Source organism: Odontesthes bonariensis, chromosome 1 (genome assembly GCF_027942865.1).
Source record: "Odontesthes bonariensis isolate fOdoBon6 chromosome 1, fOdoBon6.hap1, whole genome shotgun sequence".
Taxonomy (NCBI): domain Eukaryota; kingdom Metazoa; phylum Chordata; class Actinopteri; order Atheriniformes; family Atherinopsidae; genus Odontesthes; species Odontesthes bonariensis.
The window spans coordinates 17,462,163-17,480,244 of NC_134506.1; the positions used below are offsets into that span (position 1 = coordinate 17,462,163).

The 18,082-nt window shown below is 41.0% G+C and overlaps 1 protein-coding gene across 1 annotated transcript in view; it reads left to right on the forward strand.

Annotated features, from left to right (window-relative positions):
* Positions 1 to 18,082, forward strand: part of LOC142365773 (protein diaphanous homolog 3-like) — a 174,540-nt gene that overhangs the window by 67,555 nt on the left and 88,903 nt on the right. The window contains exons 18-22 of the mRNA XM_075447503.1: positions 64 to 159; positions 3,195 to 3,289; positions 6,233 to 6,334; positions 9,362 to 9,601; positions 13,107 to 13,236. Of these exons, the coding sequence (XP_075303618.1) occupies positions 64 to 159; positions 3,195 to 3,289; positions 6,233 to 6,334; positions 9,362 to 9,601; positions 13,107 to 13,236 (663 nt within the window). The remainder of the gene's footprint in view (positions 1 to 63; positions 160 to 3,194; positions 3,290 to 6,232; positions 6,335 to 9,361; positions 9,602 to 13,106; positions 13,237 to 18,082) is intronic.

An 18,082-nucleotide genomic window follows, 5' to 3' on the forward strand; every position in this document is an offset into this window, starting at 1 on the left:
GTGTATGTCAGCAGTATAGTACCCACATGCATTTCTGTAACGTTTTCTGTCTGTTTTCATCAGCTAAAAAAGAAGAGGAGGATCTGGAGGATAAAAAATCCATTAAGAAGAGAATTAAAGAGCTCAAAGTGCTTGATCCCAAGATTGCACAAAATCTGTGTAAGTATTAGTTTCTTCATTTCTTTTTCAGCCCGTTCCTGTTAAGGTTTCCGTTTACACATGGCTTTTTGTGACTTTTTTTATTGGAGTATTGGGGGGTATATCTGTCATTAACTTACCTTTTTTTTAGTTGTTGTTATCAAACAGATAATTGACTGAGTTTGTGACATGTGCAAGTGGAGTCTAAATTTCTGTTGCTGTATAAGTGTGAAGTTAAAGAGGACAAAATTAAGATATATGTCCTCATTCCAATCTTTTGGTTTAAAGATAACAAAGGAAAATCAGCTGAAGACTTTTTTTTTGCAACACTCTGTTCTCAGTACTTAGTAACACGATCTCATGGAGTGGCACATCCTGTAATGTCTCTTAACAGCCAGCTAAAGAGAGTCTTTTTTTCAGATTTTTGCTCATTCTCCCTGTAGACGACTTCTACCTCTTGGATATCATTGGGTCACCTTCTATCCGTTGCTCTCTTTCCGCAGATTGTCATGTGTATGCATGTGTGATCCCAGTGTCTGCTAAACAGTGGTTTTGATCAGTTCTTGGCAATCCTGTCTGCTGCTGTGTGTTAATGATCTTTCCAAAGTGGGAAATGGCAGTTTAATAATGATTTTCTCTCATTATTCTGCTTAAAGGACATCTGTTGTTTTTTGTTTTTTTTTAGTTTCCAGAGTGCCATGAATTCATGGCTAATTGTAAGGACAAGGTCAAGGGAGTAGTTTTAAAAATCTACATTTGTGTCCCTAAGCCATATGATCTCTGAGACCCTGGTAATGTTACATCAGAGTTATAATCTCTTGGTCTGCCCAAACTCAGAGGTTTCGTTTTCAGCCCTACGTCTTTTGGAAATTAGTTCATCTTCTATACTTTACTTACCTATTTACAGGAATAGATACTCTGAGCAAAAACTATGGTAAACTTTGTGCGTTTGCTTGTTGCTTTAGCACTCATTACAAGACGGCACTTAATGTGAGCCTGGCCCTTGATATGTATGACTCATCTCTTCTCATTGTGCTAATTAACAATGTTAAGGACCCGTTAAAAAGAGAAAAAAAAACCAAAAAAAAAACAGAAGGAAAATGTTGCACTGTATGATCACACTGATCTACCTCATTTCCACTTCTATCTCTCTCTCTCGCTTTCTCTCTCTCTCTCAAGCACTCTCTCTTTCTCACACACACACACACGCGTGTGCATGGCCTTAAAATGATCGTTTTAAAGGCATCCGGCATTAATGAGGATCCTGCTGATCTCTTAAGCACTCTCAGATCTTAGCACCTCATTGGCTTATATCAAGGGGAGCTGTGACCTTTGTTTCATCCATTAAAAGAAAATGGGACTAATCAGCTCCATAAGAGTGATAAATCATGCGGCAGGAATTATAAAGCTGGAGCGAGGAGCTAAAAAAAAAAAAAAAAGGATGGCAGGCTTTATGTGTTTTTCCGTAGGAGGTAAGGAGTCTAAAAGCTTTAAATGAGGTTGAGAATGAGTGTGGGATGTTTTATTGTTTTAATTCAGGTTGATCGATGTGGTGCTGGTTCAAGTCACTGCAAGTGTATCCCAGGTCATCTGTTGCACTAAATGTCCGAATATGCTAAAATACTTCTCATCGGCCATTAAAGCACTTACATCACGCGTATATATCACTGCAGAAATATTGCATAACCTTAAAGCGGCTTGGATTGTTTTTCTTTGTCATTCCTCTGTTGAGGAAAAAGTAAGGAAGGCCCTTTGTACAGTAAAACATTCTGGTAAACCGTTTGGTCCTGCATACCAGTTTTGAATAGTTTCAGTCGGCTCCTTGATGAAAGACTGCCTCGGCTTTTGGATGTTGGTAGGTTTACTCGCGTGCACTCTTCCAAGTCTGATGGTTTGTTTCACAACGTGCGGTGAATTTGGTTTAACGCACTTTGATAGGTTAATTGAAAAGGACACACACACACACTCACACTTCAGTCCGATTTCACCTTGAAGTGATTCTGGAAAGTACTCGTGGATAATTAACTCCAAAGAATAGGTAAAGTATGGAATATTAGTAGGATTAACTGATTCATGTAAGCGGTTGTTTGTAAATCTTACAATGTTTTCGATCATATTCATGCAGGTAGAAAGGGAATTCTAAAGGGTTTACAAACTTCGAAGCGCGACTACACATACATTTAAACATGAATTGAATACTCGTCAGTCAGGCCCAAATTGAATACGTCCTATTGTCTAAATCTCGCTTCGTTTGAAATGCGTTCAACTTGTATTTTGCTTGAAATGACTTCAGTGATGGTATGCAGGACATAACCTGATATTAGTTTCTATATCAATCTATCAGCGTGTCACTTTAATGCCACTCTATTGTGTATTTTTCATGCCGTCTTTTAACAAAACCACAAATCCTACTGTACTTCAGCACCCTGCACACCTGCATATGCAATTTCTCTTAAAGTTTCTGGAGTGTGTGACATTAAATAAAAAAGAAAGTTTCTTTTCCACCTCAGGGTGCAAAGTGACTTTAATCAGTGATATATTGTATAACCTGACAGTGCTTGAAGAGAAACACAATCCTGTTTTCAGAATTTCTCCTGCGGAGTGATTCGTGGTTCTACCGTACGCCGTGTGAAGGGGATTTGTGTTACTCTCTTGACACAAAAAAACCCCCAAAAAACAAGTAAAGACCAGTTTTTACCTGTAGATATTCCTAACAACCTTTCAAGCCTGTGCGTTATCTGGCTGGAGTTTGAAATGTCTTAATGTGACAAGACATTTACCGTTCCCGTCCCCCTGTCTATCATTTGCTTGAAGATATCGTGCGAAGTCGTTGTGACTTTTAAAATCAAATATTCCCAAACAGTTTCATCTCTAACTGACTGATGTACTGGTTCCTTTAAGTCCTTTGGATCCTACTTCATTCTCCTAATGAGTTCTTGAGCGTTTTTCTTTTTCTTTTTCTTATATCCTTTTTAACCTTTCCCTCCTTTTTTTTTTTTGGTTTACTTTCATTTATTTGTATGACCAAGATCCATCATTTGTCTCTTTCTCTCTAGCCATTTTCCTGGGTTCCTTCCGTATGCCTTATCAAGAAATCCGTCGAATGATAGTGGAGGTGGACGAGGAGCAACTCACTGAATCTATGATCCAGGTAAGACAAGTTGTACAGTTGTTTAGAAATCTGGTGACATACACAACCTTTGGTGGACTTTCTTTGGCCAACTACTCGAAACCTAACAGTACTTAGCCCTGAGATGGAAAAAAATATCAGAATCTAGCTCAACCCACAATGTACAACTTTTCACCTGAGGTTAGATGTGGATTTGTTGTGTGCTGCCCATCTCCTACACAGTTGGGCCAAGTTCATGCCCCAACTCTTGTCTATTTTCTTAATTAGTCGTAGAACCAAAAAAGGCATGTAGCCTGCGGCTAAAGCATTGGGCGTCTGTACATCTGTAGTACAGCAGCTGTTGAAGCGGTTGGTGAGCACAGGCAACGTGTCAACAACGTGTAACTAAATCATTACTGTACTGCGGTTTAGCAACCCTTTTTACCTGCTGCCCCTCTTCTAATCTGCAGTAGCATTTAGCTTAGTTACCGACATTTCCGTGTTTGTGCCATTTGTATAGCATGCTTTGCATGAATAAGTCTGCTTTTCTGTCCGTCTCTTCGCAGGAATGTATTGATCACTTAAAAAAGTGGTAGACTTCCTGACCGCTGTTACTATTACTTGTTGCTTTTATTGGTCTTGCCTAAATTGGAAGAAAGGGGTGGAATCACAGCAGGTGACTTCTTATCTTGCTTGGTGGATTTATCTACCAGAATGGTGGTCATCCTCAGGTGGAGAAAGGGTCTCTGTCTGTTTCCTTGTTTCCTTTCAAATTCTCTTAAACATTTTTGCCTGTTGTCTTCACTGGATGAAATCTAAAAAAAAAACTTTATTAATTAAATTTATTTAAGTTTAAATTTATTAATTTAAACTTTATTTATTAAGTTTTATTACAGTTTTTTAAGCAATTTAAAAGTTACAGTATACAGCAGTATTTGATTATATCCTAAACACTTCTCATAAGGGATATTTCTGCCACAATTGGCATAAATGGGCTTTCAAAGAACTTTCATCAACAGTGATCCACTAATGTCTTTATTGGTTATCAGTGCATCACGTACCATGACTTAAGTTGCTCTGAAACAGTGGTTCCCAAAGTGTGGAGCAATTGCAAGGAGGGGGGCGGGGAGAATGCACGAATGACTCAATCAATAAATGACACTGCTAGCATAACATGGACAAGTTTCTGATGGGGCTCCCACGTAAAACGCAAAGCAGAGGAAGAAGCATTGCCAAGTGTGCTTCCAACGCAATTTCCTTCAATGGCAAAGAAAAGAAGATGTGATGACACATATCTTGCCTTTGGCTTCACCTGTACAGCGGTGGGTAATGAGGAGAGACCGCAGTGTGTTGTCTGTCTTAAAGCGCTAGCTTGTGACAGCTTGAAGCCGAACAAGCCAAGGCGCCACTTGGAGACAAAACACCCAGAGCACAAAGACAAGCCTGTTGAGTTTTTCAGACAAAAACTCGTAAACTGCCGTGCTCAACAGTCATTTTTTTTTTACTAAAGCTGCATCCGTGCCGGCAAATGCTCAACTCGCCTCATTTAAAGTTGCCTGATGAGTGGCACAGTGTAAAAAGCTGCACACAATAGCGGAGGAATTCATACTTCCCTGTGCTATGGGCATGGTTTCAACTCTGCTTGTTGACTCTGCAGCCAATATTTCTTATGTACCAAAGGGGGGCCCAGCGGAGAAAGTTTGGGAACCACTGCTCTGATAGAACCACACCAGCTACAGCAACATAAGATAATTCTTTGGTTGTTTGCAGAAAAACTGTCCAACTGTCTGCAGGTTTGAAATGTTTGAGGGTAAGTAGTGATGGGGGAAAAAAAAAATAGAGCATATTGCAACTATGCTCCGCTAAATTTCACAGTGAAAAATTACCTTTAGTATCAACACAACGCAGGCTTCAAGGATCTTCAAAACTTAGAGATCGACCTGAAAGGTTAGCCAATCACGATATTTTGGTATCGGGTATGTTTCTTGTGACAAAGTAACAACCAAAGACCACTGCATCAGAATAATGAATAATCTCATCTGCAGTCAACAAGTGACTTCACATGGAAAAAAAAAGAAAAGAAAGAAAAAAGAAAATGTCAGTCCTGAAGCCTTGGGGTGTTCTGTTTACTGTTTACTTTGTCATATCGTAACTTAATTCATTAGCAGGGAAAAAATGACACATACTCACCACATCACATGGTACGCATGAAACACGGGGACAGGCGATTACTAAGACTAACATGTCTGTGTAAAACTGATTAACTTCAACGACCGTGAAGTCATTTTTGGCTCAGGATTTGTACAGCGAGGTTAATGACTGTTTCAGGTTATTCAACTGTCATATTATTTAAACTGAGTCGAAACAAATAAAAACTAACCTGAGCTAGCAGTGCACGAATTGAATAATTTATTTGCTCAATTGTTTTTTTTGTTTGTTTGTTTTTGTTTTGCAACACACACAATTAAAGGTCAATTTAATTAGAGGGGAATAATGAAACTTAGAGTAATGAATGCTGCAACCTTTGCTGAGACTCCAGACACCCAAAGCAAACTTTGAATGTTTAACATACAGTAGAGGTTTTGGTTGATGTGTTTGCATGAGAAGTAAACAAAATGTGCGTGGCTCAGTAGGTTGAAGTTTTATTTCTTTTGATTGTCAAAACAACTTCCAGTTTTTTGTTATTTTTTTTTGTACACTTACAACATAAGGAAGCAGAAGCCTGATAATAGAAGCTTTTATATCGTGCTTAAGTGTGGAAAACACCACATTGCTCTTCAGACAGTCAGTCCACCCAGAATGAAATACTGGCTTTTTGGGCGCTTTAAATCATTCGTTTTGTACAAGATCAAGAAAATTCAACTATGAAATAAAATTACAAGGACCATTTCACATATTACCAGGTATCATTGATTAATTAAAGTGCACGCGGTGTGATGATTACTTGGAGTTTCCTCCTGTAACTCTCTTTCATCCTGTTTGCAGAACCTTGTGAAGCACCTGCCAGAGCAAGAGCAGCTGAATGCGCTGGCCAAGTACAAGAACGAGTACGGCAATTTGTCCGAGCCCGAGCAGTTTGGGGTTGTGGTGAGTATACTCTGTGTTGTCGCTGGGTGTTTCCGTGTGTCAAAGAGGCGTTACCTTCACACCAACTAACTGCTGATAGCTCTGATAAGTGGTAGGTTTAGAAAGCTGGCTTGTTACCACTTAAATGTAGTCAACCAGTTTTGTATTTTAATTTCTTCCTCGGTGTCTCTATGAAAACACACACACACACACACACACACACACACGCACACACACACACAGGGAGGCACATTCTGAAGACTTTCATAAGATTATTATAATCCAGAGCTTTTTGAAATTCTGTCTTTTTCAGATTTAAAAAGAAAGCCGGCACACCTGTGGTCTAATTTATGCACATTCAAGAGCAGCAATGCTGCCTGGTTATGTCGGCATCGTTTTCTTAAAGACGTTCCAAAAGAAGGCTTATTCAGAATAATTCCTGAGAGGTTTTGCAGGTTTTATGTATTTTGTGTTCCAAGCAACCAAGACACTGACAAAACATACAATAATCTACTTGTTTTGCCCTGTGTTTTGTGCTCTTCCCATGAAAGAGACCAGGCTGATGGATGAGGGAACATGTTCTGCTTTTGTGTGTATGGCTCATTAGGGAGACATAGAACAGATATGAACCTGTTTATATACTTTGCCTGCGTGGGCCAAAGAGGCTTGTGTGCTTTCAGCGACCAGAAAAGCGAGAGTTCTGGGGAAAATGTTTTAATTTACCATTGTGCAAATATGTGCATATTATTGCTTTCATTTTCAATAACTGCCACCCTCGCAGTTGATTTTGAGCTCCACCTTGTGCTTTTTGAGGTGTATAGTTGTGATGTCTGCTCAAAGTTATAGACCGGAATGCATTATGATAAAATACAACACGTTGTGAAAGGTGGCAACATATTCATGTAAGCTTGATTTCTCCACCTAAATTAGAAAAAGAAAAAAAAAAACCCTCAGGATTTTTTGTGAAAATAAGCAAATACAAAAGCTCTGTTAACATTGTTAATGCTATGCATGCGGTATCTTCATCGATCACGTGTAAAATCTGCTTATGCATATTACTATGCATGAAAAGCCTCTTAGCCTTGCTCCCAGCACCTCTCCCTACTGCCGTTTTACACCGAAAGATGCAATGTGAATGTTATTTCTACGCTGCATTCATTTTCTCATTCATAATTTTAATCAGGGTTTCATTATTGAATTATCTGGCTCCAGGAGCACAGACGGATTCTGGTCCGCCGGTTCAGGTGGCAACACTCTAAGCATTTCCTTTAACCTGCAGGACACTGGACGAATAAATGAACCACAGTTTCATCCTGGAAGCGAAGAGAACAGCTGCTTCCACATACCCTCTATGCTGATTTTGAGCGGTTGTTGTGTATTCTCTAATTATTTAAAGTTGCCCTGAATAAATAACGCCCTATTTGTGGTGTCAGTTCTGTTTACCGAAGTTTAAACAGCTCACACTAAATGCCTCGTTCAGTATGCTTCAGGCATTGCGGATAATGTTTTGGTGCAATCTGTGACTTTCTCTCTCCCCTGACCCTCCGGACTATCTGTGTTTCCAAACGTCCTGATTTAAGCATTGAATCAGAGCATGTACAGAGACAATCTTACCACCAATCTAAATGATAACGGAACTGAAAGAAGAATACAGACTGCTGTACGTCTTTCAGCAGCATGGAGGCATGAAAACACAGAAAGAGGCTTTTTGTTCCCAGTAGCACCCTTTATTGCTGGTTTTATGCATGAACTGTGCAATATAGAAATGCACTGCAAAAACCAGTGCCACAGTTGAACAAATCCCGTTTTCAGGCAAGTTCATTTCTTATTAAGAAGAACCAGGCTCCCCTGTTGTGCTGTCGTGTCGAAGTACACTTACTTTACACTTCCTTTGTGCCAGCGAACTAACTCAAACATGCAGACAAATTAATAAGAATGTGTGAGCATTGTGCAGAAAATATTTTGAAACAATAGCTTGAAATATTTTTTTCTTTCCGTTGTCATGCCAAAGCTCCATAGATTTAAACTGCTTTTTTTTTTTCTATCCTCTGACTCTCGACCACATATGAGAAATGAGCGTTGCCTCAGCCGAGCTGTTTTTTTTCTTAGCCTCCTTGGCTTTTATTTAATTATGAAACGAGCCATATTTTCCAAAACCCCCTCCTTCATTTTGTTCCATCAGAACTCATCCCCTCATGATATCAATACGACATCTCAATGCACTCTGTAGCCTCACTGGAAACACCAGATGCCCACTTCTACTCTAAAGCTGCAATGGTGTGTTTGCTTTCTTTCTTCTTTTTCTACTTGTTATCTCCTCAAAATGAGATCCTGATGACACAATTGAACCAATGTCTTGGTTTCAGTTTAATTGATTAACCTCACTTTTTCTTAATTTTGTCATATAATTTCCCTTTGTGTTCTCTAACTCTTTCATCTTCTCATACAAACACGTTTACACACACACAAAGTCAGTCGCTGAAATAGTCATTTGATAAGATTACAGTAGCCGTAATTAAACCCTTGATGGAGGACATCAAACCGCACAGCCAGCTGTTGTGTAAAATACACAATTGGAAACTGCCCTCCTCGCTTCTACCCCACACACGTACACAATCATGGTTGTGGCCAGGTCTTGGGCACAATGCAATATTTTCCAATTTCCTCTAATTGTGTGAGAGTGGTAATCCAAGGCAGCCTATTGTATATTCCACCCCCTCTACTGCCTGCCCTATATGGACACTAACTCCACAATTAACTTACCAGACCCGGGTCCCAAATCAAATCACTGCCAGCATCTATTACTACTGCCTAGCAACACTTTCCAGCATACTGGTTGCATAAATGTCTTCTAAATTAGATCGACTTAATGGGAAAGTGCGAAAAGGTGTGATTGTATATATTTTAAGTTTGACTGCGCTCTCTGAAGTGGGTTTCTCTCGTAACGTAATTTCCCCCGGTTTCGTCCTCTCCTGCTTTCTTCTTTTCTTTCCTATAATTCCCCTTTTCCTAACACCCAATTGTCCCATTGATTCTCTCTTCTCACAGATGAGCAGCATGAAGCGACTGCGACCTCGCCTCAGCCATATCCTCTTCCATCTACAGTTTGAGGAGCAGGTAAACAATCTGCGCCCAGACATCCTGGCAGTAAACGCTGCGTGCGAAGAGGTCAGGAAGAGCCGCTCTTTTGGCCGATTACTGGAGCTGGTGCTGCTGCTGGGGAATTACATGAACGCAGGCTCTCGGAATGCCCAGTCATACGGCTTTGACCTCAGCTCCCTTTGCAAGGTAAGGGTTGTAATGCTCACACTGGTGTTGGTTGTTTACACGCGGTGTGGCGTCATACATTGACTACAATGAGTCAACCAGAGTAAGGCGTGTTCACTAAAGATCAAGAGATAAACTTTATATTTTTTTAAAACTCGATTTCACACAGCTGTTTGCAGGTGGACGCTTCTGACAGCAGTTCTTTTTCACCAAACTGTGCTGCGCTGCTCTTATGTGGCCTTCACAACTCACTACTACAGTCATGTGTCATATGTGCAAAAACTTTCACAAAATGGATAATTGTATTGTCATTTTGTGTCTAAAGTACAAGCCGGAGTCCAAAACAAATAAAAAAAACAACCAAAAAATGCTGGTATGTTTCTATCGGAGTTGGCCTCTATGTAAAAGCAGATTCTTTATTTCTCTAGTCACACTGTCCAAACCTCATAAGTGAACTGATGATTTTAGTTTTTTTTCTACTTTTGGATTTTATCAACCTCATTCACACAAGACGGCCTCTTTCTCTATCAACTGGCTCCTGTGAAAGCATTCAAACACAGGCAGTGCAAAATCCCCATTCTACAAAGGCTTCTACGGCTACGATCTCTTCCAAAGCTCCCACACGCCGCATGACCACCGGTGCTTTGTGGATAGAGTGATTGCAAATACCTGTACGTGTGGATTTTATGTGTCATGAGGACAGTTTCTCTGTGTGATAGTGATGGCAAGAACAGAGTGTAATCTTTGGATATGAGACTCCTCCAGTGGTTACTTTACTGCTGTTGGCACACGCACCGCAGTTTCCACAGTAACAACCACCACAGCCATTTGTCACTGCCACCTCTTTGCCCTGTTAGACTTGGATGCTTATGCTCATATAAACACCAGTGCATGTGCCAAGCATGGATTCATACATAAATGATGGATTAGATGCTTTAGCGTGACAATAATATAATCAATCAATAAGGGTCCATTACAGATTATGTCTTATGTTTAGCATAATGCTATTGTTACAGGGTGTCAGTTTCTTTCTCCTCATGCTTATGTGTTGATATCATATGGAGGATGTATATAGGAAGACATCACCTTCGTGCCTGCTCCAGAGATTGACAACTTAATTCCACAGCACACTCCGGCGCACAAGAAAATTGCACCCAGCCCAACTGGAAAAAGGGAAATGTTTATATTGTCAACCATGATTACCATCCATCTAAATTCAAAGTGGGACCTTTTGTGAGCCTGCACTCAAAGCTTTTTGAGTAAAAAAAAAAAAAGGGAAAACAAATGAAAAGAGAGATGAGGCTGTTTGATTAGAGGAGATAATGCAAACATGATTAAACCCAGCGGGTCTGAGTACACTGCTGTCTACCAATAGATCACCTAGAGAGATACACAGAAACGCACTCCACAGGAGGGATGCTCGGCAGGGATACAGAGAGACGTCTTAGAATAACACTGTAAAAGAGGAATGATGAAAATTTATCAGAGAAATTGAAAAATTGCTGCACGTGGGTGTGAGGGAGGCAGTGAGTGCAGGGGGGGTCATCACATTGTCAAATTGCATCTACTGCACAAGTATTCGACGTATAAGCATCTGTTGCACCGTCAACAGTTAGCACTTATAAAGCTCGGGTGAAGATGCGTGCAAATGTGACCAGCTGCTGTCGACAAAAGTGCAACAAAACCTATCAAGTCTGGCTTTTTTCTCTCTTTTTTTGTCTCCTACAGCATGCAACAACATACTCTGTAAATCACTCATCCTGTGTTCCCCTTTGACGGGGGAGAATGGAAACAAAAAAAAGAGGGCAGTTCATTTATAAATAGAAGGGACACATTAAAGGAAAATCTTGAATGGCAGAGCATCACAGCGAGGGGGACTTCCTTTGCAATTTCAATTTTTTTTTTGGTGGCAACCTGCTTTGGGACCGCTCGTCCCCATAACATAAGGTTCACTGCAGATCAATACAAAATTCCTCTGAGCGATTTCTTCTGTGATGAAACATTTCTATCCTGACTCCGGCGGTCTCCTCCAGGATGACAATGTCCCAATTCACAGGGCTTGGGGGAGTCACTGAAAAGTTTGATGACTGAATATGACGTGACTTAGTCCCAGTCACTGGTCCTCAACCCACTAGATCATTTATGGGAGATTTTCAATACACCGGTTTAGATGCTTCTCTCCTCCACTATCGTCAAAATGCCAAATGAGGGAAAATCTATTGAGGGAACGGTGTTCTGTCCCTTTATTAGTTTCACAGAAAAACAGCGTTAATGCCAAGGTGGATTAAAGTTGTTCTGGTGGTTCATGACACTTCTCTAAAAGACTTCGTTTTTCTTTTTCTTTTTCTTAATGAGGCGTATTTTTTCACTCATTTGTCACCCGTCTGTTTTGGATTCACGTGGCATCCATCCCTGTGCTTTGAGGAAAACACATTGCTCCGATAATGTGCTGCTCTGCTGCAGCACATTGAGCAGCATGAAAGCGATATATGGCCCATGTGGCCCTTTAAAAACCACATCGCACTTTCTACCCACAATATGTTTGCTTCTGGGCTGGGTTTATTTGTCCAGTGCATTCCAAACCTTGCAATGAGGAATGAATGACTCTGGCAAAGCATCCCATGCTGATCTGTTGGAAAACAAACCCGGTTCTCCCTGCACATTCAGTTGTACCTATGAGACCACTCTCATAGATGTTCTATCATGGAGCACAAAGTTGCCAAATTATGAGTAAAGCAGTGACGACTTCTTAACTCGGAGGAAAGGGAGCTACGCAGACTACACATTAAAGTTTCCTAATTTTGAATTACCAGCATGCATAAAGAGAAGACACAACTCTTTCTAATCGCAAATGAGTTGAAATACGGCAGAGCAAACTTGCACTGCTTACTGACTTCTGCACAGGCAAATGCAGGCCTCTGCAGCATAATGAATCAGTTCAGGGATTAAATCGAATGCTCACAAGGCACCAGAGACATAGCTTACATAATTTACTGCAACTGGTGTAAACAGCAACTATCAGCGTTCACATTGCACACGCTCTCTGAGAAGAATTCCCAGCGACTCATAACATTCTTTCAGGGTCTCGGTCCAATCTCCGCCCACCTTTGTTTTTATCTGATGACATAATCGGTTCAACTCCTCTAAAAAGCAAATCTTATTTGACGCATTAAGAGGATTCAAGCTGCTCCCCCCTTCGTTGTTGCATTCCTCTGGCAGCTTTCTGTCAGTCGAACAAACGATGATTTCATTGAAGATCTCATCACACGAATCTACATCGGTGTCCATGCAACGAGACAAAATTGACACTGATTTTCAACATTGTCAGTTATGTTGGGACGGCTGTTTAAGTGACAGCCAAAGTGAACTTCTACTTGGTCCGAAATGTCCTCTCAACCTGTCCCCAATCAGAGCGGTTTTACTTCTCAGTCGATAGAATCTTATTTGTTGATTGGGTGTTAGGACACACTGTAAAGAGCTGTATGTATAAATGTATGTTTTTATGTTTGTGTGTGTTTTACAACAGCTGAAAGACACAAAGTCAGCGGACCAAAAGACAACATTGCTTCACTTCCTGGCGGGAGTATGTGAGGAGGAATTTCCTGACGTGCTCAAGTTTGCTGACGACCTGGAGAATGTGGATCGAGCTAGCAGAGGTACGGCACCTGTTACCTGTATATACACACACATCTACACAAAAGACCCACTTCGACACATTTAAGGTGATCCAGATGGAAGACAAAAGGCTTTTCTCTTTACCTGCGCAGGATTTAAGCACAGAAGGAGCACAGCTCGCGACGTTACTTGTTAATTTAACACAGTCTACCTCCCAGTCTTCCTGAGGTGATATCTCAGTGTGATTATTGCTGTTAATTCTGGTCTCCCACTGTTAGCTTTCCCAGTGCATACAGAGTTTCACACGCTCCTTGTCCAATCAACAACCCCAGTGGTGTTTACCTGTAGGGTAGTCTTACAAATGTTCTATTACTTATAAAAATCGTTCAGACTATTTGACTTTCGTAAACAGGAGATGTTTTTGCCCTTTTTTGGAGATCTTTGTAAAAGATTGCTGCGTGTAGTCTCTTCAGATTTGAGTTGAATGAGGGAACCCTTTTATGTTTTCTGTGAAATGAGTTGTGGACATTATTCAAGTTTGATTTAGTATTTTTGAAAATAATTCTGGTTTTTTTTCTGCCTTTATAAGAGACATATACCCTTTTTTGGCACAATTTCCTTTGGTCTTACTGAAATATATAAGACAGGCTTTGGTCAAACCCTGGTGAATTATTTCACAAATACTTGCATTTCTCTCATTTAAAGATCAGGCACTGAGTGTTGGAATTGATCCCTCTTTGTGGCACAGTTTCCAGTGTTTCAAAAGTTGGTAAAACAGTTTGCTGCACATAGTCTTTTGCTAACTCGTGCAGAAATATTACCCTCAAATATAGTTTATCCACTGGGCTCTGATGTCCTCTGAGGCTGGGGGTGGATGTAAGATGCATGCTCCTCAGTACAGCAGACAACACAACCTTTCCAAGCAAAGCCGGCCTCATTGGTCTAGAACGTTGAATCTGAGCGGGCAGGACTAACAGGTCAAGGTGGGGTGAACTTTAAGACTGACACATGTTTATACTGCAGATCTGAACAGCTCATTGAGTGAGGTGTTCTCAAACCGAGGGGCCCAAAATATAATGTCAAGGTTTTTTTTTTTGGTTTTTTTTCGTGTTTGAGTTCATACTGACTTCAGATGCCCAAATGTATCCTCTCAAGCTCAGAAAAAGGTGATTCTTCCCATAATAGGGCTCTTTTAAAGCACTATCGGCTGGTATAAAGGATAGTGATGCTGTGGTTAATGGTTGTGGCAGTGATTGGATCACTGAGCCTGATGGAAAGTTAATGAGAGATGTGGGTTTCTGAGCCATATAAACCCCTGATATCATGACCCTTATATCGCCTTTCAATGTAATCTGATCTCAAATCTGTTATCTTTAATCACAGAAATGCACCCACACAAAACTAGATTCCCTTTATTCAAGCTCAAGCAAAGTGAATAGCTTTGTTGTATCATTAAATATTGTTTTCTGCTTGTCATATTAACTTATTTTGGTATATTTGAGGTGAAGTAGTGAGAGCTTGATGCATGAACAGAGCGACCTACCTAAACAGAAATGGAGCGTTCTCATTTTGCATTCTTTTGTGTTACTGGGAGCTTTAATCTTACTCTGCTACTTTGGTAACTCTCTTGGGGTTATTAAGGGATGAGAATGCTTGTTGATTCCATAAACAATGTATTTTATCATTTTAGTGTTTGAGCTATGCCACGCTTAGTTCATCCGCTCTGCTGTTTGATATCAACATTAATCTTCTGTCGCACGTTTATGAGTTATAGGTTTTTCTTTTCAAGCAAATACATCGGGTCGTGCCAGCCAGTGAGACGAAGAACAATACTCTTCAGATGTGTTGTGAGTCACCGTGGTGGTTTAATGTAGAATTTTTTTTACTTTTTTCCTTTTTTTCTTTTTTTATATAGATGTACACACAAACACGGCTCCACACATTTGCTCGCAAAGTGCTCTTAGTCTGGCCAGTGTCTCCAGAGTACAGTAAAGGTCACAGACGAGCAGGGCAGCCTGGGCGGTCAGAGGTGACCCTTTGTTCATATTGCTATGGGCACCTCTCAGGAAGAAGCAGTGAGCAGCAGTCTGCGCACAGTATGTGTTTGTTTGTGTGTGAGGTTTTTCACCCACTGCTCTGCTCCCAGCAGGGGGGGGGGGGTGAGGAGAAGAAAGCAGGAGGATGGATTCTGTGACTTCATTGTTTGGACTCTCTTCATGAGGACTCCTCTAGGTGTTTTTTTGCTTTGATAACCTGTTGATAATGATGCTCCTGTGGAGTTTCATTTCTTCCAACATGTCCACGAGCTCTTGACCAAGTGTCATAAGTACAAAGTTGGGATCAATGAAAAGCGCAATCCTTGGATCTTTGTTCAGGCTTTGTCCACCTCTTTACTTCGGGCCTCCAGCTGAGTATATTTGCATCTATATAGATGGTATCGGGCTGCCTTCATGTTTCCATACCACTCTGACATGCTTACATTTCGTGCTCATTATTACTCGGCTAGTGTTCAGACACAGAAATCCCATCTTTTTTTACACTGGGCTTTTGAGTGGCATCCTTTTGATTAATTCTGACAGGTATTTGAGAGGTTTGTAGACACACTAAAAGGCTGTATTGCATTCACACTCTAACCAAAGAGCCTACTTGGGCTTGAAAAAGAGTTGGAGGTAGCAGTAATGATTTGTCTTGTAAAGGGTGCTGTCTTTTGACTGTGTGTAATACAGCCCTTGTCCCCCCCCACTGCCAGCCTTATCTCTCATGAAAGTTTTGGGTTGCTTTGCGTCTGTTTTCTTATTTCTGCCCCTCTGTCTTCTGAGCCCTGCAATCATTATTTCTTCTGTCAGTGAGAGGCAGTCTTTTTTTGTGTCGCTTCTGTCATCTCCCAGGTATCTCCTTATCTCTCTGTGTCTGTTGTGCAGTTTGTCTGTCTCTCACTCCAGTTCAGTTAGTTTTTTTTCTCACTGTCCCTTCTTGTTTGTATTTTCATTAAAATCCTCCCCCCCCCATCACAGAGATGTGATAGATAGCTGCAGGTTTAGGCAATTAGGAAGGTTTGCTGATTGGAACTTTGTCGGATCTCGTGCTGGAGGCGGACAAATGCAGAGACATATTAATGTGCTAAGCCAGGATGCTTCATCTTGCGACTTCAACTACCCCCTGTTGTCTGCAGAAACACTGCTTATTTGTTTTGAATTATGCTAAACAGACATGCCTGCATAATAGTTATGCAACAAAAATGGAGAAGCTGTTGTGGTTCAGTGTCTTTTCCCGATTTGTGTGGCCCTGAAGAGTCATTACGGAGTAATGCAAAGACTCAACTACAATGAGATGGTTCTTTAATATGCTGGTGAAGCTCTGCGTTGTAGTTTTCAGCATGCAGGGTGAAGGATGAGCCTCATGTTTAAAGTATATTGAAGGAGCTCTCTGGACTGCAATTCACAGGCTGCTTTGCTCTTTTTGAATGCAGTACTATAGGTGCTCAGAATGTTGAGTGTGTTGCCAGGATTTCCTACAGATCCCCCATTCCCAGCCTCTGGCACCATCAGTCTAGCCCCACTTGTCTGTCAGGCTTCGGCCTCAGAGGGCAGATCTGCGTTTTTTCAGTCTCTTAATTTCCATACATCAGTAGATGATCAATTGTGGCGCTCTTGTCTGGAGCAGGACAGTTTGTGTGCATGCATGGCTGTGTGCTTCAGCTTGTGTCATTTATAGCACAGCGGGTTGGCAGAGTAATAAAAGGATGTCAATGGGGGATTTGACCTCTGCAAATATTCCAATTATTATTCCTCTAAAACTCCCTATATCTGTCTGCAACCCCTCTAGACCACAGAGGCGTTCAGGCCCCAGCGCCCATAAAAATCACTTGCGCTTTAATGCACAGAATGAGAAAGAAGTGGCAGCAAGGCCAACGATGCAAGGGAGAAACAGAGACACCCCTTTGTTTCTGCTTTCTGTTCCCCCCCCCTTCCTCGTACACTAAGCTTGTCACTCAACCTCAGAACAATTACATCCCTTTTTTCTATTGCACATGGCAGATTTCTGTTAAATGAACATCATGTGCTTTGAAACAGATTTCTGTGTGTTTTCGCACAACATTCCAGCAGCTGCAGTCACACTCTTAAACGCTCCTGAGATTTTCTCCCGCAGCAACATGTCTCTCTTTTTGTCACCCTCGTGTCAGCTATTGTTCATACGTTCCTGTCTGTGAAGGAGCCTCATCACAAAAGCCTGCAGATTGGTGTTTTAAAGCTAGGACATGAGGACACCCCTCTCAGTTTAGCTTTTTGTCCTGCCTTCCCTTCTTCTTTCCTCAGTCAGGGCATCATCTCACTGGGCTTTGATCATTTTTATCAACACACTGTGTGTGTTGCCTCTGTTTACTTCTTCATGCTGCCCACACTTTATTCAGTCCAATTCAGTTTCCAGGTAAAGCAGAAGGCAAAACAGAAGAGGACTGAACTGAATCTGATTGCTAAACATCTGGGAGGGCCTCCCACTGAGCTAACACAGGGGAGCTACCCTGTTCATTTTTAGTTTTGTTTAGTAGTATGATCCCCATATTAAAAAAGGATCGTCCAAAGCCACAAGATACCATGTAATATGGCGGTTTCTCTGTATTTTACCACTATCTCTATGTTAACAGTGGTTCCCGGAGACGGGGCGGTATTTTCAGATTGTGTAATGCATTTAGAGTGCTGCTACACCGTGACTTTAACAGAGCACGCATTACACTACCAGCATAAAAATAATGAAACGTTTTTGTCAGGTCTGCCGACTCCTGGAGTCACCAGAAGCAGTGTTATTTAATCACATATGACATTTTGATAATCACCTTTTACTTAAGGAAAGTTTCACTTTGAGATAAAAAAAAAAAAAAGATCCCCT